Raw genomic sequence first — 19,643 nt, forward strand, 5'->3', positions numbered from 1 at the left:
GTTTGCCCCAATCCATATTGGTTGTGAGCTACTATTTATAATTTATAAGGAACTGATAACATGATCTTCTGTGTGACACCACACACCATGTTATCTACACTATAAATAAAATGAGCAACTACATTTAACATAAATGTAGACATTTGACCAATGTGATTCTTGTTACAGAATAAATGTTCATTTAGTAAATGTTCATACAAAAAGCTAGGCTTTTAGTATACATCTTAACACAGCCACTCAAGGGGACGAGAGATGAAGGAGCACGGCCGCACCAGGCGACTAGGGCACATGCCGTAAATCATGTGGCGTCCAGTTGGCCTAAGGCGTCGAAGGACAAGGTATGGATGTCTATGTTTTGTTCATTCCACCAGTCGACGACTCACAACACGTGGGACTGCCGAGGACTGACACCGATCGTCAGCTAACCGGCCTCAAGAGCATACTGCCACCGATCGACGATAAAGACATCGATCAACCGGGCAGCGAGAGGAAGAAAGAAGAGAGCCCGAGTGCCATCACCAACATCAGCGAATAAGGGAGGACACCGATCCCTCCCAAGTCCTAGCCGAGCGAAACAGGCCATCTACTCGAGAAGAAGAAAATAGGAATAACGCCGCTCGAGGAGAAATAGGGATGATCGTCGGTGGGCCGATCGACGGTGATTCCAACAGAGCAAGAAATTCAAATGCTCAACGGCTTGAGATCCATGCTGTTGGGTGCAGCAGGGAAAGGGTCGAGGGACCGGAGATCAGCTTCGACCCTAGAGACTTGGAGGGAGTAGAGATCCCTCATGATGATGTTCTGTTCATCTGAGCGGTGATCGCCAACTACACCATTCATCGGATTTTCATCGACACAGGGAGTTCGGTGAACATCATCTTCAAGAAGGCGTTTGATCAGCTGTAGATTAATTGAAGCGAGTTGTTGCCCATGATGACCCCGCTTTACGAATTCACAGGCAACAAAGTTTTGTCGATCGGCCAAGCAAGGTTGGTCATCTCGTTGGGTGAAGAGCCATTGAGGAGGACCCAAACCACCAACTTCATAGTGGTGGACGCACCATCGGCCTACAATGTCATCTTGGGCCGACCGACCCCCAACGACTTCCAGGCAGTGGTGTCAACTTATTGCCAGAAGATAATGTTTCCAGTGGACAATCAGGTGGGTGATGTCAAATGCGACCAACTGGCCGCTCGACGCTGTTATGTGGAGATGATCAAGACCGAGGCAAAAGCCGCTCGGAAGGCTCCACGACTGGTGGTAAACGCGATCGTTGAAAAACTCCCTACCTTGGTATACGAAGAAAGGGAGGAGGTCCAGATCCACCCCAGCCGAGCGGAGACAACAACCTTTATCGCCACCTTCATCGCCACCGACTTGGAGGGGGAGAAGAAGGTAAAGCTAGTAACCTGCCTTAAACAAAATCACAATGTATTCGCCTTGTCGACCCATAAGCTTCCCCGCATCTCCCCGACCATAGCTCAGCATAAGCTTAATGTCCGACCGGACGTTCAGCCGGTGAAGCAAAGGAAAAGATATTTTAGCGCGGGGCAGAACGTGATCATCCAAGCGGAAATAGAGAAGCTACTAGAGGTCAGCCATATCAAGGAAGTCCAATTCTCAAGCTGGCTAGCCAATATTGTGCTAGTCTCCAAGCCGGACAACAAATGATGGGTCTGCATCGACTTCCGTGACCTAAACAAGGCGTGCCCGAAGGACTCATATCCGCTACCTAGGATTGATCAAATGGTGGACTCGACGGTGGGCTGCGAGCTGATCTGCATGCTTGACGCCTATCAAGGGTACCACCAAGTAAAGGTCAGCTTCATTACAACTGACATAACATACTGCTACAACGTCATGTCATTCGATCTGAAGAATGTCGGAGCCACCTACTAGAGGCTGATGAACAAAGTGTTCTGATGACAGATCGGTCATAATATGGAGGTATACGTAGACGACATACTGATTAAACCCCTCTGAGCTGCTAACCTATGCGCGGATATAAATGAGACTTGCCAGACGCTGAGGACATATGGAATAAAGCTGAACCCGAGCAAGTGTCTATTTGGCGCGAAGAGTGGTCACTTCCTGGGCTACATAGTCACCGAATGGGGCATCGAAGTCAATCCGAGCAACGTCCAAGCTTTGCAAGACATGCCTCCACCTCGGAATTTGAAGGAAGCTCAGAGGTTGACCGGTCGGATCACGGCGCTATCCAAGTTCATATCCAAGTCGTTCGATCAGAGCCTGCCGTTCTTCAAGGTGCTTTGCCAGGCCATAAAATTCCAATGGAACGTCGAGTGTGACCGGGCATTGGAGGAGCTAAAAGAGTATCTGAACTCATTGTCTGTATTAGCCAAGTCAGTTGTGGGTGAGCCACTGTGGATTTATTTGTCATCCAACGAACGTGTCGTTAGATCGGCTTTGGTTAGGCAGAACGACCAAGATCAGCAATCTGTATTGTTCCTGTCGGGAAGCTGAGAAGACGAACCTGCCGGTGTGACGTGTCTGGAATGTTGACCGCATCTCCATGACCCGGATGGTGAGCTGTCTTCTGTGTTGACCGAGTCGCCAGAAGTCCTTCGGTCAACAATACCTGCAGCCAACGACCAAGTCACCTCGGTCTCTAGTACCCCGATGCTCGAGGTGGGTCCCATGAATATATGAGCATTCGTATAATAGTGAAGAAATGAAATGCACAAATACTGAGTACGAGAACGTACCCTGGCCTCGGGGGGTCGCCCTCAGATGGATCTGTGAGCTGGTCGTGATGCGGATCGAGTCGTCACGACCCTGGAGGGTAGATAGATGTCCACCAAATGAGTAGCTGGATCCTGTGGCTCGAAGCCGAACGCGATATGGATCCGTAGAATGACGCTCAGTTTAGCTACAACATCGGCTCGCAGGCCAGATTAGGGGCACGAAGGCTGGAATACAATAATGGCCCGCAGACCAGCCACTCTATCGGCTCGCAGGCCGCATCAAATAAATAGTACGAAACATAAACATCCGAGCGACGACTGCCTGGAGGGTGATGACGGCATGTGGCGACTACCGCTTGAAGCGACAAAGTTGGCAGCTAGAGGTGACGACAGCGATGACCGCCAAATGCGTTGAGGCGGAGGCCGCCGAAGGTCGCTGTAGTGATCGTTGGAGACGGCTGTGGCGATGGCCGCCGGAGGCGGCTACAATGGTGGTCGCCGGAGACAGCAACGACAACTGTTGGAGGTGACGACGCTGCTCCTAAGTGGCGTCAGCCCCGGAGGGGGGAAGGAGACGAGGAAGAGGAGAAGAGTGGCCGGAGGTTTCTGCCGGCGAGTAGGGAGGGATAGAGGAGCAATGGCCGGTTTGTCCGGTGATCCGGCGACGACGCCGCAAGGAGGAGAAGGAGAGGAGAGGTAGTCGTCGCCGGCATTGCGAGGAGGAGGGGGAGAAGAGAGGTGGCGGCGGCCGGCGAAGGGCGTCAAGGGAGGAGGAAAATCTTCTCTACGGGGGCCAAAAGCATGAATCAGATTCTCTTTTCCTCGTGAACAGTGTCATCCTTTAAAACAAAACCCTACCCCAGTTAAATGACCAAAACGCGCCTCTCTTTTCTTCTATTTCCTATTAAGTCATATCCGTATCATGTATATTTTCTTAGTCATATATTGAAGGATGTCAAATCTCACTACACCGGTCTCGAAAAACTAGCGTACGCTTTGATTCTAGATGCTCGGAGACTTCGCCCGTACTTCTTTACACACTCAATAATTGTGATGACTAACAGCGCGCAGAGGATCGGTAGGATCGGAACAGGATCGGTAGGATCGTAACAGGATCGGAGTAGAATCGGAGCAGGATCGGTGGAAGCTTTGAGAGGTCATAACTTTTGACTCGGATTGAACCACGGGGCCTATAATATATCAAATCAAAGCTCGTTCAGAGATCTTTAATAAATTTCAAAGTTTATCCTTAACCACCCTATTTCAAACCCAAAAAATATTATTTAAATCATTTTCGGATGCCTAGAAGATTTTATTTTTTATTATTATATTTTTTCATCTTGTTAGGGTTTTAAATTATTTCCCCCCCAAAATGATGAATTTTTTGATGTCTATTGTCTAGTATTGTGTGACATCAACCAATCTTTAGAAGATTATTTTCGACGTTCATATTTAAATCAAAGGATCCAATAACTTTTGTTATGTACGTTAGGTGCTTTATTGGCCTTTAAATTAGATCATCTTATAAACCAAGGAAATATTTTTGACGTTGAATGTGTTATTTTATGATATGAAAATATAAATATTATTACTACGTGAGAATAGTAGTTAAATTACTAGTTAATTTAAATTTGTACATGTAGTAATGTAATCTAAGGTGTTGAGTGTAAATGATTGCATATATATGCAAAATTAGTTATCTATTTATATGTAAATGAGTTTTAAGTATTTCGCCCGTACTTCTTTACACACTCAATAATTGTGATGACTAACAGCGCTTTGGAAAGAGTTCTCCTCAATCTAGAGGCGTCCAGACGGCTGATTAAGTGGATGACAGAACTTAGTGGATTCGACATTCAATATCAACCCTGAGCGGCGATCAAGGCTCAAGCCTTGGTAGATTTCGTCATAGAAGTCCAGAGTGACAAGCCGGCGGCAACATGGAAGATATATGTGGACGGCTCGTCCATCCGGCAGGGCATCGGAATTGACATATTGCTTATCTCACCATGGGAGGACCGGATGCAGCTATCCGTTCGGCTGGACTACCGAGCCACTAATAACGAAGTAGAGTATGAGGCGTAGATAGCCGGCCTACAGGTGGCTCGACATGTGGGAGCAGTTAAAGTCTTCATCCACTCGGACTCCCAGCTTGCCGCCCAGCAGCTATCCAGGACATTCGAGATAAGCAACGTATGACTAAGACTCTATGCAGAGGCTTTCGAGAAGTTGAAGGCCAACTTCCAAGAGGTCCTTATACGAAAGGCCTCCCGATCGGAGAACCAGGCGGCAGATGAGTTAGCGAAACTAGCCAATTCGTTGACGTCGATCGTCATAGGTCAGTCGATCAAACAAGTCTCGCTCGAAGGCCGGAACCACATCGGCTCACAAGCCGAACACCATCTCGACTCGAAGGTCGGAGCAGACAAATAGTACGAAGCCTAAGCACGAAGGTGGCGGCAGCCCGAAGGGTGACGACAGCCGCTGGGGGCGACAGTGGTGACGATTGCTGGAGGAGGCGACGCCCGCAAGAGGCGGCGACATCCAATCCAGCCCCTTTTTTTCTCCTCACTCTCTGATGCATAGTGCCCCCTTTAATACGAAAACTCTTAAAATGAGAAATGACCAAAATGCCCCTCTTTTCTCCTAATTCCTTCTGAGCCCAAAGTTATATCAGCATCAGACACTTATTACATCTCTAAGGACTTGAAGGTAAGTACCTTAGAAGAACTTTTTTCAATTGCATGAATCCAAATGTGCAGGGACAAGTAAAGAGTCAAGTTAGAACTTGGCACTAAGAGCCATCAAGAAGGACGATCCGAGTCAGAGTCAGATATTGATGTAGACCAAGAAACTTAAATGGTAAGAAAATTTAAAAAGTTATTTAAATCTAACAAATTTAAAGAAATCCAGACAAAAAAAATCCAAGAAATAAGAGAAAGGTTCGATGCTACCATTGCCAAAAAGAAAAACATATAAAGGAAGACTGTCCAGATCTCAAGGAGAAAGAACAAGGGCCAAAGTAAAACAAGCACAAAAATCTTAAAGCCACTTGGGATGAAAGTTCATCATCCGAGTCCGAAATAGACACATATGCTGAATTAGCACTGATGGCTAGTCACGAAAAACAAAAGCAACTCAGAAGCTAGCATCGATGAAGGGAGAGCGACATCAAATGAATGCAATGATGCAGGGTGAGAATCTAGCTTTATATCCGATATGGTAAGTGAGGTATGCCTTTTATCTCCTGATCAATTATATTTTTGTATAAAATCCATGTCTAAGTCAATGTGTAAATTAAAAACCAAAAATAAAAAAAAAATTTGAAAAAGTAGAATTTATAAATAAAAAAATATATTGGGAAAATCATGTTTAATAGGGGATTTTGAAATTTAAAAATAAAAATAAAAAAAAATACTAATTTGAAAGAATAAATAGAAAATTTTTAAAATTCTGCATGTTCAAATTTTACTACTTCAAATTTTAAAAATTATCAAGAACTAAATTGTTATTATAGATTTTACAGGGGTCAAATTAGAAAAGAACAAAAATGTATATTCCTAGAAAGTACTTGATTAATCCAATAAAAAGGAACTTATATTGATTTTCAAAATCATACTTAGATTAAATTCTTTATGCATGTTTCTGATTTTAATTCACTTTAATATTTTTTTTTGTATGTCTGAATTTGTCAAAATTTTCAAATAAATTATTTTGTATGTTCTGTTTGAAATTAATTCTTAATTTGTTTCTGTGGAAAAGGTTGTTATTATCTATTGTAAGAAATTTTTTGACTGATATATTTTTTTATAAATTTTTATACAAAATTCATATCTTTAAATTTAAAATTATTTCTCGGAGTCATTTTTGGAAAAAAAAAAAATATTTTTCTGTGATAAGACATGCCAAAGGAAATTTTGTGAAAAATTTTTGACCGTTATTTATTTGATTTTCTATAAATTATTTATCAAAATACTAATTTTTTTACCTTCTCATAATTTTTTCAAGATTGTTTGGGCTATTTTTTACAAATACACCTTTTTTTTATAGAATAATTAATTGCTACTTTAATTATTGTTGTTTTTAGCACTATTTTGGATAAGTATATTTAATTGTTACAAAAATGTTTAGAATTTTTCAACAATTAAAATTAATTTTAAAATTATTTCCTTTAAAATCTAATTTCTAAATCATAAAAATTCAATTTTCAAAAAATACTTTCTATTTTTTTAAAAAAATGTTAGTCACTAATTGTATAACCCTTAGTATTTTTAAACCCTTATTTTTAATGTGATCAAAGGAGAGAATTATAGATTAAGTATAGGGGGAGATATATTTTAATTTGCATATTTAATGCCTTAATTTGCATATTTATTTACTTTAATATTTTGTTTTACCTTAACTTAATCTGGGTTAATCCACATTAAAAAGTGGGAAATTGTAAGTATCTGGTGGTGATTTTGATGTAATCAACCAAGTAAAGTTAGGTCATGCATATGTTTGATGTCTTGTGTGTAAGTGTGTAGGAACTGTTGGAGCAATCTGGGTACCATCGGTTTTAATATTTGGGCAAAGGTTTAAGTTAGGTTTATTGTTGTATTTGATATACATTGTGAGTGTGTAGGATATAGGTATAACAAGGAAAGTCTAAGAGTGATCTTGGCAAAGGAGGAAAGTCCAAGGATGAGTCTTGGCAGTGTAAGTCCAAGCATGTAATCTTGGCAACGTAAGTCCAAGTGTGACTTGGTAATGGATGAAGTCCCGGAGGCGCGACCTCTTGACAAAGGAAGACCCGACAACAATGACAAGGCTGATAGAAGCTTCAGAAGGCAAGACGTGAAGGATGAGGAGGCATCTGAGGGACGCAAGGCTGATGGAGGAGTCTAAAAGGCTAGGTCTAGGTTGGTCGGGTGAGGATGAGTACTGAGTGAATGTACTCGGGGGTTAAATCATAGGATTAGGGCTTTACTGTAACGGTACTGTAACAGCACTGTAGCGTCACTGTAACAATACTGTAGCGTCACTGTAACAGTACTGTAGCAGTCGACTAGTGCGGTCGACCGGGCAGTTGACTGGGAGTGAACAGAATGCTTCTGTTCGTTCGGTTAGTGTGGAGCAGTCGACTGATGGAAGTATCAGTCGACCGATATCGAGTCGTTGGGTTGTAACGGTCGAATCTCCACATAGGGTAGTCGACTGATGGTTTTGTCAATCGACTGGTAGGCGGAGTTTTCCAACTCGTGGTCTATATAACCAAGCATTGGAAGCTTGGTTAAAGTTGACGAAAATAGAGGTGGTTAACTCCTATTAGAGTCTCCAAGGTCTTCTTGAGTGATCAAGAGCTTGTGCGAGTTTGTGACGAGATTTCTCCGTCCACAAGGAGCTACTCGAGCTAGCCGGAGGTTTTCCGGGAAGTCATCCACCGACGGATCGGGATCACCCACCTTACGGACAGCCGTGAAGTAGGAGTAAGTGACCTCCGAACCACATTACATAAACGTGTTAGAGGTTTGATTGTCTTGGTTATTATCTCTAGGTTTAACTTTTTATTTGTTAGATTTGTTTTGTATTTCAGTCGTGAAGTAGGAGTAAGTGACATCCGAACCACATTACATAAACGTGTTAGAGGTTTGATTGTCTTGGTTATTACCTCTAGGTTTAGCTTTTTATTTGTTAGATTTGTTTTGTATTTCCGCTGTGCACTAATAAGCGTAGGAAGCGACGATTCGGGTGAGACGTTATTCATCCCCTCTAGCAGACGTCAAGGTCCCAACAGGAACTTAGGAGCATAGGAAGTCGAGCGAAAGACACAGTTAGAGAGAAGGACAACACGGGAGAGAGTCGACGGACTCGATGCGTCTGAAGGATGAGGTACTGTAGTACGCTGGCGGACGAGAATGAAGCACACGACGTTTCTGAGGGACGAGAAGCCGGAGCAGAAGCTTGCTCGTGTAGGACGGGAAATGTGTTCCAGTGAATCCTATTCTGGATGATCGAAATCACCCAGGGAAATTGAGCCGGAATGGAGGAGAATCCAGACAATCAACCAACTGTTGACTGTCTGGGCGCTTGGACCAAGTCCAGAGGCCTGAACAGTTTGGGCGCCCAGACCCCCTAGGGTAGCCTAGGGGCGCCTCCTCGGTATGCAATTGTTCGAAGCCGCGTCAGCATGGTTTGGGCACCGGGAGAGGTCTGGGCGCCGAGAGAGGTCCAGGCGCTTGGACCAAATAAGGTTTATCCTTTGCGTATCGTTGCCAACCGTTGCGATGTGGATAAAGTTTTATCTACGCTTAGATGCCCAAAGCCATTTTAGGGGCTCGGAGCTGCCACATCAGCAAACGGGTAGATTCGACCAGCAGGCTATAAATCGAGCCCTGGTGTCAGTAGTTAAGAACAACATTTATAAACGAATTCTGTACTTCAACTTCTAGTTCTGTTCTTTACCTTCCTGAGCTTTCAACATTATAAGAGGCCACTCTGTCTTTGGGAGAAGGAGATTTTAGTGAGCTACATTTACTTTGAATTAGCAATCTTCTGATTGCAAACTAAGCAATTCACCCCTCTCTCGTAGGGACCTATAAAAAATTGGTTTTGAACAATAAGGGTGTGAGTGAGAAATTAAAGTCCATTACTTAATATGTGACATGACTTAATCTGGATCGTTGGAATGAGAGAGCATAAGTGTCTCTTTGGACGACTCAATCTCAACCATTGAATTTAAAATGGAAGACATCCAAATGAAGAGACATTAAGTTCATTGGAAAGGGACGTTGTGTTTCTCGGGAAGGGATGTGATCTAGATTATCTAATTCAAATTGGATGAATGAGATCTGATTGAACCAAGAAATCATTCTACCCATTCACAAAGTATAAATAAGATCACTCATAGTCTCATTTCATTCATTCCAATTCTAAGTAAAGCAAGCATCACATTTCATTCTTATATTTAGAGAGTTCGAGAAGCTTCTTTGGTTGGAGGTTTTGTAATTTGTAGTACTGTTATTACAAAATAAAATCATTATATATTGAGAGATGATTATCGTGTTCTGTGAGCACCATATGTAGAACAAATACGTCTTAAAGAGATAGAGTCCAACTCTAATATCGACTTCACCTAAGTAGTGTTATACCATCATTGTACTCGTGCTTAAATTGCACCACCATCACCATCGGATTAAACAGAAGTTAACAAAATTGACGAAATTGGAGAGTTGTTCATACCGATATCATCATCAAGATGGGATGAGTAAAAATTTAATAAAATCTGAATTAAACGAACCAATTGAATTTATAAATTCGGTTCGGTTAATTCATTTTTTTAAAAATTTAATTCGGTTTTAGTTTTAAAATTCATAATTTAGTTAAATATATTAATTTAATTATTTTTTATTTTAAAAAATAATTAATTAAATAAAATCTAAATTTAATTAATTTTGTTTTAAACTTTTAATTAATTCAGTTTAATCAATTTGTTCAGTTTTTATAGGAAAATTTGATAGATTCAATTTTTTTTAATTTTTAATTTATTTGACTCGATCGACTCGATTAATTCAATTTTAATTGAAGGCTCAGTAAGCAAAAACCTGAAAGAGGTTACGTAGAATCTGTTTTAATACGATTAATATATATGTTTTTATTCACTTAAAAGTTCTATTCACTAATTCACCAAAGTAATTGAGCTCAAACAGGATGTCACTGTCTGAACTCCGCATGCGACTCCGCCGATGAGCGGCGTCACCGCCGCGTCGCCAGCCGTCGCGCAGCGCCGCCGGCAACGTCACGAGCTGGGCCCCGTGGCCCCGCCCTGTCGTTGTCGACTGTCGTGACGCCAGAGCCGTCTACGTGGGTCTGAGGCGGATCCACTGCGAAGTCCCGTCGTCGTTGGCTGCCGTATAAAGTAAGATTTCTGACAGTAATTTGACGGTACGTAAATGATAATTAGAACCTCCAATAACATTAAATATTTATTTTAAATATTAATAATTACTTACTTCTCAATTAAACATCTTTAAAATAAATCTTAATGGTACCGATTAATATTTCACTTTTAAATATTTTAAATTCTATCATTAAATATATATTTTTTATTTTTTTATAAAAAATAAAAAAAAATCATCGGACATAATATCTCCGATAATTTTAAATCTCTTCTATAATATTTTTTTCCAATTAAAAATATTTAAGATCGGAAATATTTAGAAACATATCTTCTGTAAAAATTCTCTGCCGTGGATGTCCGTATAATCTTAACTTTCTATCTCAGGTTAATTATTAATTATTAATTTTATTTTAAACATTTTTATTGTTGCCTTCATGCTTTCAGATTGACCGGATTCTCAATATTAATTTAAGCCGCCAATCAGCTGTTCCCAGCTGGCGTCCACGCAGCCACGTAGTGTCAGCGAGCGCGCGGACGGGGGCGACTGTTACGGCCAACGGAAGTACAGCTACCCAACTAGGCAGGTCCACCTACGCGACCGGCTATCGCACCCTCGCCCCAGGACCATGCATTCCAGCTCCTGGATCGGTTGGCCCCCACCACTAAACGATGACGAATGGTCTAATACGGTGGTTGCTGCTTCGCGGCGACAGCGAGTCTCTTAGCTCGCTACGGACGGTCAAAGCGGGGTGCGGCGGCGGGTTTCTTTCTCCGGGACGCGTAACTGGAGGAGCGGAATTAAGTTGCCTTGTGGTGTACGACTCTTTTTCGGTGGACCGTTGGACTATATAGAGCGCTCTTCCACTGTCGTTGAAGCTCTCTCTGTTTTTCTTTCGGTTCGAATTGTATTGGTTAGGGTAGACGTAGAATTAAAGCGAGGGACTATTGATTAATTTAATTCGTCGCAATCGCCGTCAATTCTGTCGGTTATTTGCGATCGATCGATCCCCTTCGGGTGGCTATTAGGGTTGCAGTTGCGTTTTTGCCGGTGAGATCTCCTCTGCCCGGGGCCCCGGTGGTCTTTGCTAGCACGTTAGAGGTAAGTTCAACGATCTTCGCTTTTCCCGCTTGTGCCTCAATTGGATCTTCTCTTCCTTCAATCCAGTGTAAGTTGTTTTTCTTTTTTCTTTTTTCTTTTTCGTTTCTTCTTTGTTGATAGAAGGATTTTGCCAACTCTGTTCACTTTACGCTGTACACGATTAGATCCTGAAGTTGTTGGTTTTCTCTAATCTATGATGGGTTGTAGGTTATTTTGTTTTTTTGTCGGCATTTCTGTATGCGGAGGATTGAAAATTGATGAAAAATTGCTTTTTCGTCTAGCTATCCTTCTGAAAAGGACGATTATTTGTGGGATATTCGTTTCTTCTTCTCCTTGTGTTCCGGCGTTTTTTTTTCTTACCTCGGTGTTCTTAGATTTGTTTTTTTGGAAGCTTTTTTAATGAACAATAGTTACCTGATGAGTATGGGCATTCTCTGTGACCCATCATTTAGGTTGATGGCGTGGCTTCTGTCGTTTTATGCCAGAATGATATCTCGGTTAATGAATGAAAGGGCGCTGCGGATGGAGATGGCGTTCTCGATGTAACCATCAGTTTAGGTTGATGGCGTGCCTTTCTGTCGTTTTCCTCCGACTTTGTTTGTGTGTCTACCCGCTGTTTCTGAGTTTGTCCTTTTGTAGAAAAGGGGGACCCCATTTGCTTTTGGCCGTGATGCTTCCTCATCGTAAAAGTGATTAGTAAATCCAAAAACTGCTTTTTACAAGCATTCTGCCACTGCCTTTTAGACCATCAAACTTCTTCGAAAGCCCGGGACCAGTTCTGGTTGTAGGTTCCAAATTCCCAATGCAAACGCTTTCTTACGGTTCTGCTGGTCAAACTTAGCGCCAGTTTTCCAAGACTCTGAATCTGACATCCTACAGGAGACAGCAAGAATGCATCTTTTCTTAATATTATATGATAATGAACAGATATATTTGTTGTCTGGCCAGTAGTAATTCTTTAAAAGTATGCCCAAAATCCTCCAAACTTTTAGCTATCAGCTGTACGCTGATGAAGCGCTGTACATATTCATGAAGATTTATCTAAGTATATGCAACTGAAAACGGACAAGAAATTCCTGGCTTTGTATACGAGCGAGTACAGCTTAGAATGAAAGAAATTTATTTGTTTACTTTCTGATCCGGACGGTAAAGTGATGCATTTTGCACTCTTAGGCAGGGGCGTAGCCAGGATTTTCGATTAGAAGGGTCAATTTTCAAAAATTCATGAAACGAGAAAGGAATAACTTACAACTCTTGGAAGATCATTGATCAGCTGTACGCTGATGAAGCGCTGTACATATTCATGAAGATTTATCTAAGTATATGCAACTGAAAACGGACAAGAAATTCCTGGCTTTGTATACGAGCTCTCGCGAGTACAGCTTAGAATGAAAGAAATTTATTTGTTTACTTTCTGATCCGCACGGTAAAGTGATGCATTTTGCACTCTTAGGTTTATCAGCAGTATCATTGTATCAAAGGCAGTGATCTGTTTCACCCTTCATAGATTCACTTCTCCAGTGGAATTTGTGTTTTTCTTAATTTTTAAAACCTTGTTTCCTTTGCATCATTGAGTTTTCATCATCAAGTCCATTCTTTGGTGTTTGAATTCTGTTTTGCTTTTCCACTCTGTCTCCATAACTGTGAACTTATTTTTGTTAATCTAACATTATTATAGTCATTGCTTAACCTCATTTCTACTTTTACAGTCACGTTCAGCTCATTGAAGTGATAAAGACTTGATTCTTCTAAGTTACGGACACGCTCAAATGATTGACTACCCAGTAGCTTATTATCTAATGAGAAGGTAGATGTAACATCTAAAGATTGTTTTGCAGCAAAATTCCTACATAGGGCATTAAAAGTTGGGAAATTGACCACTAGGGACATCTACTTTTGTAAATGGCCAATGGAGTACCTTTAAAAACTAAAAAACTAGAAATACTACCTTTAACTTCATTGATCATCTCAATACTTGTTAGGTACGGTCTAGTCGTCTGAATAAATCTATCAGCCAATCAAACCAAGTTAACACTGCTTTTTTATAATGTAAAATAATTATTTTCACTTAAATGGATCTACACAGGTTCAAATTTAGATATGAAAGCATAAATGACTCGGTTGAGAGTCAAAGGACCAGATTGTTGTTTTCACATTAGCATTTTGACCAATGGAGGTTCATCAAAATGAATTGATTATTTCATCATAATGGATCTATATTGCTTAAAATGAAAGTTCGAGGGTAAGAATGAATTCCTGGGATATTCAGGAGCACATTGGTGGTCTGACTCTTGCATTTTTGACATTTTGGATGTTCATTAAGGTAAAAGGGTTATTTCACCTTAATGGACTCACACTGCTCAAAATGCAAGTGTGAAAACATGCATGAGAGATTTTGGGGCCTCTATGAGACACTGGTGGTCTCACAATTACATTTTGATTTGTGAATGCCCATCAAGGTGAAATAGTCCATTAGGGTGATATGATCATTTCACCTTGATTGATCAGTATTACTTAAAGTGCAAATGTGAGACCAATGGTGTGCTTTGGAGGTCTGAGGAGCTTATACATGCCCTCCCATTTATATTTAGACCACTCTAAATTTATTAGGATAAAATGGTCACTTCACCTCGATAAACATACACATGTCAAAATGCAACTTCGACATCACTATTATGCTCCCGAGTCCCCCAAGAACTCACCCATGCTCTTTCACTAGTGGATCTATTTTGTTGACTAGATTGTACTTAATTTGTGATGAGATGACTCGTGAAATGAGAGACAACATTTTGGGGTTTTTACTTTAGGGAAGTTAGATTGTTGGGCATTTATGTATCCATTTGGTCAATTCCAACTTTTGATTCGTAATTTGAGAATTTTGCATTGTTTTGTAGAATCTATGTTTTTCTCCTTCTAACTATTTGTATCTTACGTATCAGGTGACTTCTGCTTGATGGACTGCATGCACACTTCAACTGACAAAAAAACACTGAAGAAGTGGTTCTTCATTGATAAAATGGTTGGATAATATTCAAGGGAAAAAGAAGATTTGAGTCAAATTAAACTTTTTGGTTGGTTGTCAGATTTTGTACTACCGAGCGTATTTTTTGTCAGTATATCAATGGATTTGAAATCAAACCATAGTTCACCTGTTCTTACAGATTCTGCACCTTTGAGCAAGTTGAGATTGGGGTTGCCCTCTAACATGTCACCATATTCTCCGGCAGCATCACCATACTCATCTTCTGGTCTGTATCTAACAATTCCCAGAATAATAAATGGTAAACTTGAAGATGTCAGAGTTAACGGTTGGCTAGATGCCATGATAGCATCGTCACCTCCTCGAAAAAAGTTAAGCAAGGATATAATCTATGAGTCTCAAACAGATGACCATGATGCTGCTTATCAAACCTGGATGGTGTGTTTGTGTTACATGTGTTCATTAAAATAATTAAATACCTGAATTTAAATTATTTTTCTGGAAAATATTTTGTCTAACTTCTTTGTTTGAACTCTTTCAGATAAGTTATCCATCTGCTTTAAATTCCTTTCACCTAATCACAAGTTATGCTAAATGCAAGACAGTAGCTTTGTTTTTGGACTATGATGGAACTCTTTCACCAATTGTGGAAAATCCGGATCATGCATTTATGTCAAGTGCTGTAAGTTGGTTACCAGTTTGATGATTCTTTACAGTTTAGCATTAGTGTTGCAAAAATCATGAGTTCATCTTAGCTGTTTGGGAACCTTATTTTCTTTGTGGTTATTTGATTGATTTCAGATGCGTGCTGTTGTAAAAGAAGCTGCCATTTATTTCCCAACTGCAATTATTAGTGGAAGGTCTCGTGATAAGGTATAGCTTTATGTTAACTTACATTATCCTGAATGTTCAGGAATGATAATGGTACATGAATATCCTTGAATAACGTTATAGTGTTGATTGATGGAATGAAAAACATGTTGCCTTTAGGTGCACGAATTTGTCAGGATATCTGAGTTGTATTATGCTGGTAGTCATGGTATGGACATAATGGGCCCGGTCAGAGTATCCAACTCCATTGATGTTCATCCAGACTGCATCAAGACAATTGATAGTCAGGTACAAAAGAATATCCAGTCGTTAAAGATTTATTGTCACATTAATTTATCTCAAATATTGTTGGGGCTACATTGCTTGTTTTTTTTCTTTTTCTAAAGGTAAATTGAAATTCTAATTGTACTCTTAGTAACATTTATCCACAGCAAGGATAAGAGAAACAATCTTGTTCCAAATATTATGCTGTTGTTGCCTAAATGTTGCTAATACATCCTTGGTAACAGGGTAAAGAAGTACATCTTTTCCAACCTGCCAATGAGTTTCTACCAATGATCAATGAGGTAACATCCTCTATATGCCATCTTCAACTCTTCTGTCACTTTCATTCAATTGATTCTGAGTGTAAATAATGACAGGTTTATAAATCCCTCATTGAGGTCACTAGCGACATTATCGGTATCAAAGTTGAGAATAACAAGTTTTGTGTCTCTGTACATTACCGCAATGTTGATAATAAGGTAACAAGAATATAATTTTTCACATTTTCTAGTATATAACATTACTGAATCAACTTCTTTTTCAGATGTGGGATGAAGTTGGAGTTCGTGTATTTGGCCTGATAAATGGTTATTCACGTTTGCACGTCACTTACGGGCGGAAGGTAAATTCAAATGGTATAGATATATTTTTATGCTGATCGTCATTTATGTTCTTTTCACTTTCCAGGTTTTAGAGGTCCGTCCTGTGATTGACTGGAACAAAGGTAAAGCTGTTGAATTTCTGCTTGAATCACTAGGGCTTAGCCAACGCGATGATGTACTCCCCATATATGTTGGTGATGATCGGACTGATGAAGATGCATTCAAGGTATAACTCCAAATTTTTTTTTGATGAGAAAACTACTGAAGTTATGTTGCTATATCCAAGCCATAACTCGGAAACTTACAGATCTTGAGAGAGAGTAAGTGTGGATTTGGCATCTTAGTATCGAATGCTCCAAAAGAAACTACTAGTGCCTTTTACTCTCTGAGAGACCCATCCGAAGTGAGTTTCAAAATTATCAGCTTCAGTTGAGTTTTGAAGGTTGTATTGGACGCCGACATAACTTCTTTTTTCTCCTGCAGGTACAAGAATTTCTCAAATCCCTTGTGAGATGGAGGAAGTCAACAGCATTACAAACTGAAAATATTGCCTCTGAATATATTTGAGGGGCATATGTCAAGTCATAGATAAGTACCTGATAATAGTTTGCCCTATAAACTAGAAACAGGCCATATCCTTCGTTCTTGCATTTGTTAATTATTTTTAAATTCAAGAGCATGTTCCTTCATTTGTACTTTCTTTGTTACTCCATCTCCAGATGTTCTAGTTGTTCTAGTCATGCATTCTTCTCTATTACAAATCTCTAATTGCCCCTTGCATCATGCGATGAGTAAGACATTTGCTTAAACTGGACAGAAGAATCTGATGTGATGATCTTAATGTTTTATTTTACTATCATGAAGATGTTTGCTTCAATTTGCTGTAGTAGTGTTTATGTAGTGCTATAGGCACTGTAAACCTGACAATGTGAACTCAAGTCCATGATAAACCCTTTCAAATGGAAATGTTAGCCCGCTTGTTAACGATCATTCACACCGTCATTTAGCATGTGATTACTTGGACGAAAGATAAGGGAAAAGAAGAAACGACTAACAAAATTACATATCACTTTCCCTTCCCTCCTTGCTTTCTTCTCGAATTAGCACCCTTATATCTTTAGCTTCTTTTTCTTCCAGTAAAAAATCGATGGCTCCTTGCCAAAATCCTAGCTAACAACAGGCAAGCCTCGTTGAATCGAGATGGATGAGCTTGAGATATTGGAAAACACAGGTTCTAGGCAAATGAATCTGCACGAGGAACTTCACCAAATATGTGTGCTGCATTCTGATCACTCCTTATTCCTTCTCCAACTTGAAATTCAGATTGGTCAGTCATACTGTTTGAGACACTTCAGGACACTGGCAGATTGGCCTTTTGTGGCTACATATTTGACTGGAAATGACTAAAGGTTCTATAATTGAAAGAACTGCATGAACTTGACGATAACTGGGCAGCTAATCATAACTTGAGGAGTTTGAAAAATATACTTATTATAAAAACTAGCAATAACAACGAACATATCATATTTGTCTTCTTTGTGTTTTTTTGCCTCGACAAAGATGAATTATTTGTGTTCCTCGTGAAGCACGCATCACTTGCCAGTGTATTTTTGTAACCATATTAAAAATTTAAAATGTTTATTTGTTATTTTTCAGTTGTTATTATTATATTAGGGGGTATTATGTTTGCCAGTGTATTTTTGTAACCATATTACAAATTTAAAATGTTTATTTGTTATTTTTCAGTTATTATTATTATATTAGGGGGTATTATGTCAGTTTACACTCTTGGAGGAGCTAGCTACTATTTAAGCGGCCCACCGGTTTGCATCGTCTTCTCAAGAGACGACGCTTCTTTCCATCGTCCGTGAGAGCGACGCCTCCTCCTCCTCATGGCTGCCTCCTCCTGCTCCCCCGATGGCTCACCGCCGCCCTCCTTCAAGAAACGAGAGGCCGGCGGCGGCGGGGAAGCTGCGAGGCCGAGCAGGGACGGGAAGCACCCGACGTACCGCGGCGTGCGGATGCGGAACTGGGGCAAGTGGGTGTCGGAGATCCGGGAGCCGCGCAAGAAGTCGCGGATCTGGCTGGGGACGTTCCCCACCGCCGAGATGGCGGCGAGCGCGCACGACGTCGGGGCGATGGCCATCAAGGGCCGGGCGGCGGCCCACCTCAACTTCCCCGACCTCGCCGCCGCGCTCCCGCGCCCCGCCACCGCCGCCCCCAAGGACATCCAGGCCGCCGCCGCGCTCGCCGCCGCCACTACATTCGCGCGGCCCCCGTCCGATTCTCCGGCGACTCCCTCGGCCGCCCTGGACGCCGACGAGGAGGAGGCGGTGTTCGACCTGCCGGATCTACCCCTCGACGACCCAAGAGAAGGCTTCCTCCGCCGTTCATCCTCGATCGAAGCCGAGTTCCCGATCGAGGAGCCTTTCTTATGGGAGGACTACTACCACTACTAGACCCCACACCTCGCATTCGGAAAACCTCCGCATCAAATCAAAACAAACACCCAAATCCTTCACTTCACCTCCACCTCCACCTACGACAAACAACAAGCAACTGGTCTGGATACCCCGTTGCTCAGAGGAATTGGCTGGCAAATGCACTCGGACCAAAAAAAATCTCTCCTCCGCTGTAAATTGACTTCGTAATTTACCTCCCTTCTTCTCGCTTGGTATATTCGGAAACGGACCGTCAATACAACAAGCAACTGATTTCAATCGTTCTCGATGCCGTCTACCACCGCTACGATCTCCATTTCTTCTTTTAATTCGTTTATTTATTTATTCCTCGTACAAAAACTGAAATTCCTTTTGTTGCCTTTTGCACGACGACGACGCTGGCCACCAAATCAAGTTGACTCTGCTGGCCGGCTCTTTTATGGGCCGTTACAGCCCACTTGGTACGCCGCCATCCTTTTATCGAATAAATCAATTTTAAAACGTGCGGTTCAACGAATTTTTTTTTATTTTACCATATTAAACTATATATAACCATATTGAATTATTAAATTATATATGATCCCGGATGCGACACGAGAGAAAGATGTATTCTTTGCTCAAGTAATAGATCGTACGCGCCACGTGTTTTCCGTGGCCACCATGTCTGGACATAACCGCCATTATTGATGGACATGGTGACGAATTAATTCGGCCAACTGTCTAACTGTACACTGCGGGACGTCGTTCGTTGCTATTACTGGTGGCCAGATACGATGAGACAAAATCGAGGGTGCCGGACGTGGACCCCTTCAGGTACCCACTAATGAAGGCACTCCATGTGG

General features: G+C 41.2%; 2 protein-coding genes across 4 annotated transcripts; both read left to right on the forward strand.

Annotated features, from left to right (window-relative positions):
- The first annotated feature begins 11,447 nt into the window (after positions 1 to 11,447).
- Positions 11,448 to 17,233, forward strand: LOC121971020 (probable trehalose-phosphate phosphatase F). 3 transcript variants are annotated; one of them, XM_042522087.1, is made up of 13 exons: positions 11,448 to 11,750; positions 13,393 to 13,490; positions 14,623 to 14,754; positions 14,845 to 15,101; positions 15,205 to 15,345; positions 15,465 to 15,536; positions 15,654 to 15,782; positions 16,004 to 16,060; positions 16,136 to 16,237; positions 16,303 to 16,380; positions 16,446 to 16,586; positions 16,668 to 16,763; positions 16,844 to 17,233. In XM_042522087.1, exons 4-13 carry the CDS (start codon positions 14,889 to 14,891, stop codon positions 16,925 to 16,927), a joined length of 1,113 nt encoding a protein of 370 aa, XP_042378021.1. In that variant the 5' UTR covers positions 11,448 to 11,750; positions 13,393 to 13,490; positions 14,623 to 14,754; positions 14,845 to 14,888; the 3' UTR covers positions 16,928 to 17,233. The 3 variants fall into 3 exon arrangements, with proteins under 3 accessions (XP_042378021.1, XP_042378020.1, XP_042378019.1); XM_042522086.1 differs by having other exon boundaries at positions 11,448 to 11,683; XM_042522085.1 differs by lacking the exons at positions 11,448 to 11,750; positions 13,393 to 13,490; positions 14,623 to 14,754 and having other exon boundaries at positions 14,777 to 15,101.
- An 890-nt stretch (positions 17,234 to 18,123) lies between these two features.
- Positions 18,124 to 19,086, forward strand: LOC121971021 (ethylene-responsive transcription factor ERF039-like). The gene has a single exon (XM_042522088.1). It carries the CDS (start codon positions 18,253 to 18,255, stop codon positions 18,817 to 18,819), a length of 567 nt encoding a protein of 188 aa, XP_042378022.1. The 5' UTR covers positions 18,124 to 18,252; the 3' UTR covers positions 18,820 to 19,086.
- The last annotated feature ends 557 nt before the right edge of the window (positions 19,087 to 19,643 follow it).

The sequence above is a fragment of the Zingiber officinale genome, chromosome 4A (assembly GCF_018446385.1).
Source record: "Zingiber officinale cultivar Zhangliang chromosome 4A, Zo_v1.1, whole genome shotgun sequence".
Classification (NCBI taxonomy): domain Eukaryota; kingdom Viridiplantae; phylum Streptophyta; class Magnoliopsida; order Zingiberales; family Zingiberaceae; genus Zingiber; species Zingiber officinale.

What these genes read in the sequence shown, in the direction of transcription:
- LOC121971020 (XM_042522085.1), top strand. Translation starts at nt 14,805, where the DNA reads ATGGATTTGAAATCAAACCATAGTTCACCTGTTCTTACAGATTCTGCA. An exon ending in TCAAGACAATTGATAGTCAG is followed by an intron (nt 15,783 to 16,003) that starts GTACAAAAGAAT and finishes CCTTGGTAACAG; the next exon opens with GGTAAAGAAGTACATCTTTT. An exon ending in ACGTCACTTACGGGCGGAAG is followed by an intron (nt 16,381 to 16,445) that starts GTAAATTCAAAT and finishes TTCACTTTCCAG; the next exon opens with GTTTTAGAGGTCCGTCCTGT.
- LOC121971021 (XM_042522088.1), top strand. Translation starts at nt 18,253, where the DNA reads ATGGCTGCCTCCTCCTGCTCCCCCGATGGCTCACCGCCGCCCTCCTTC.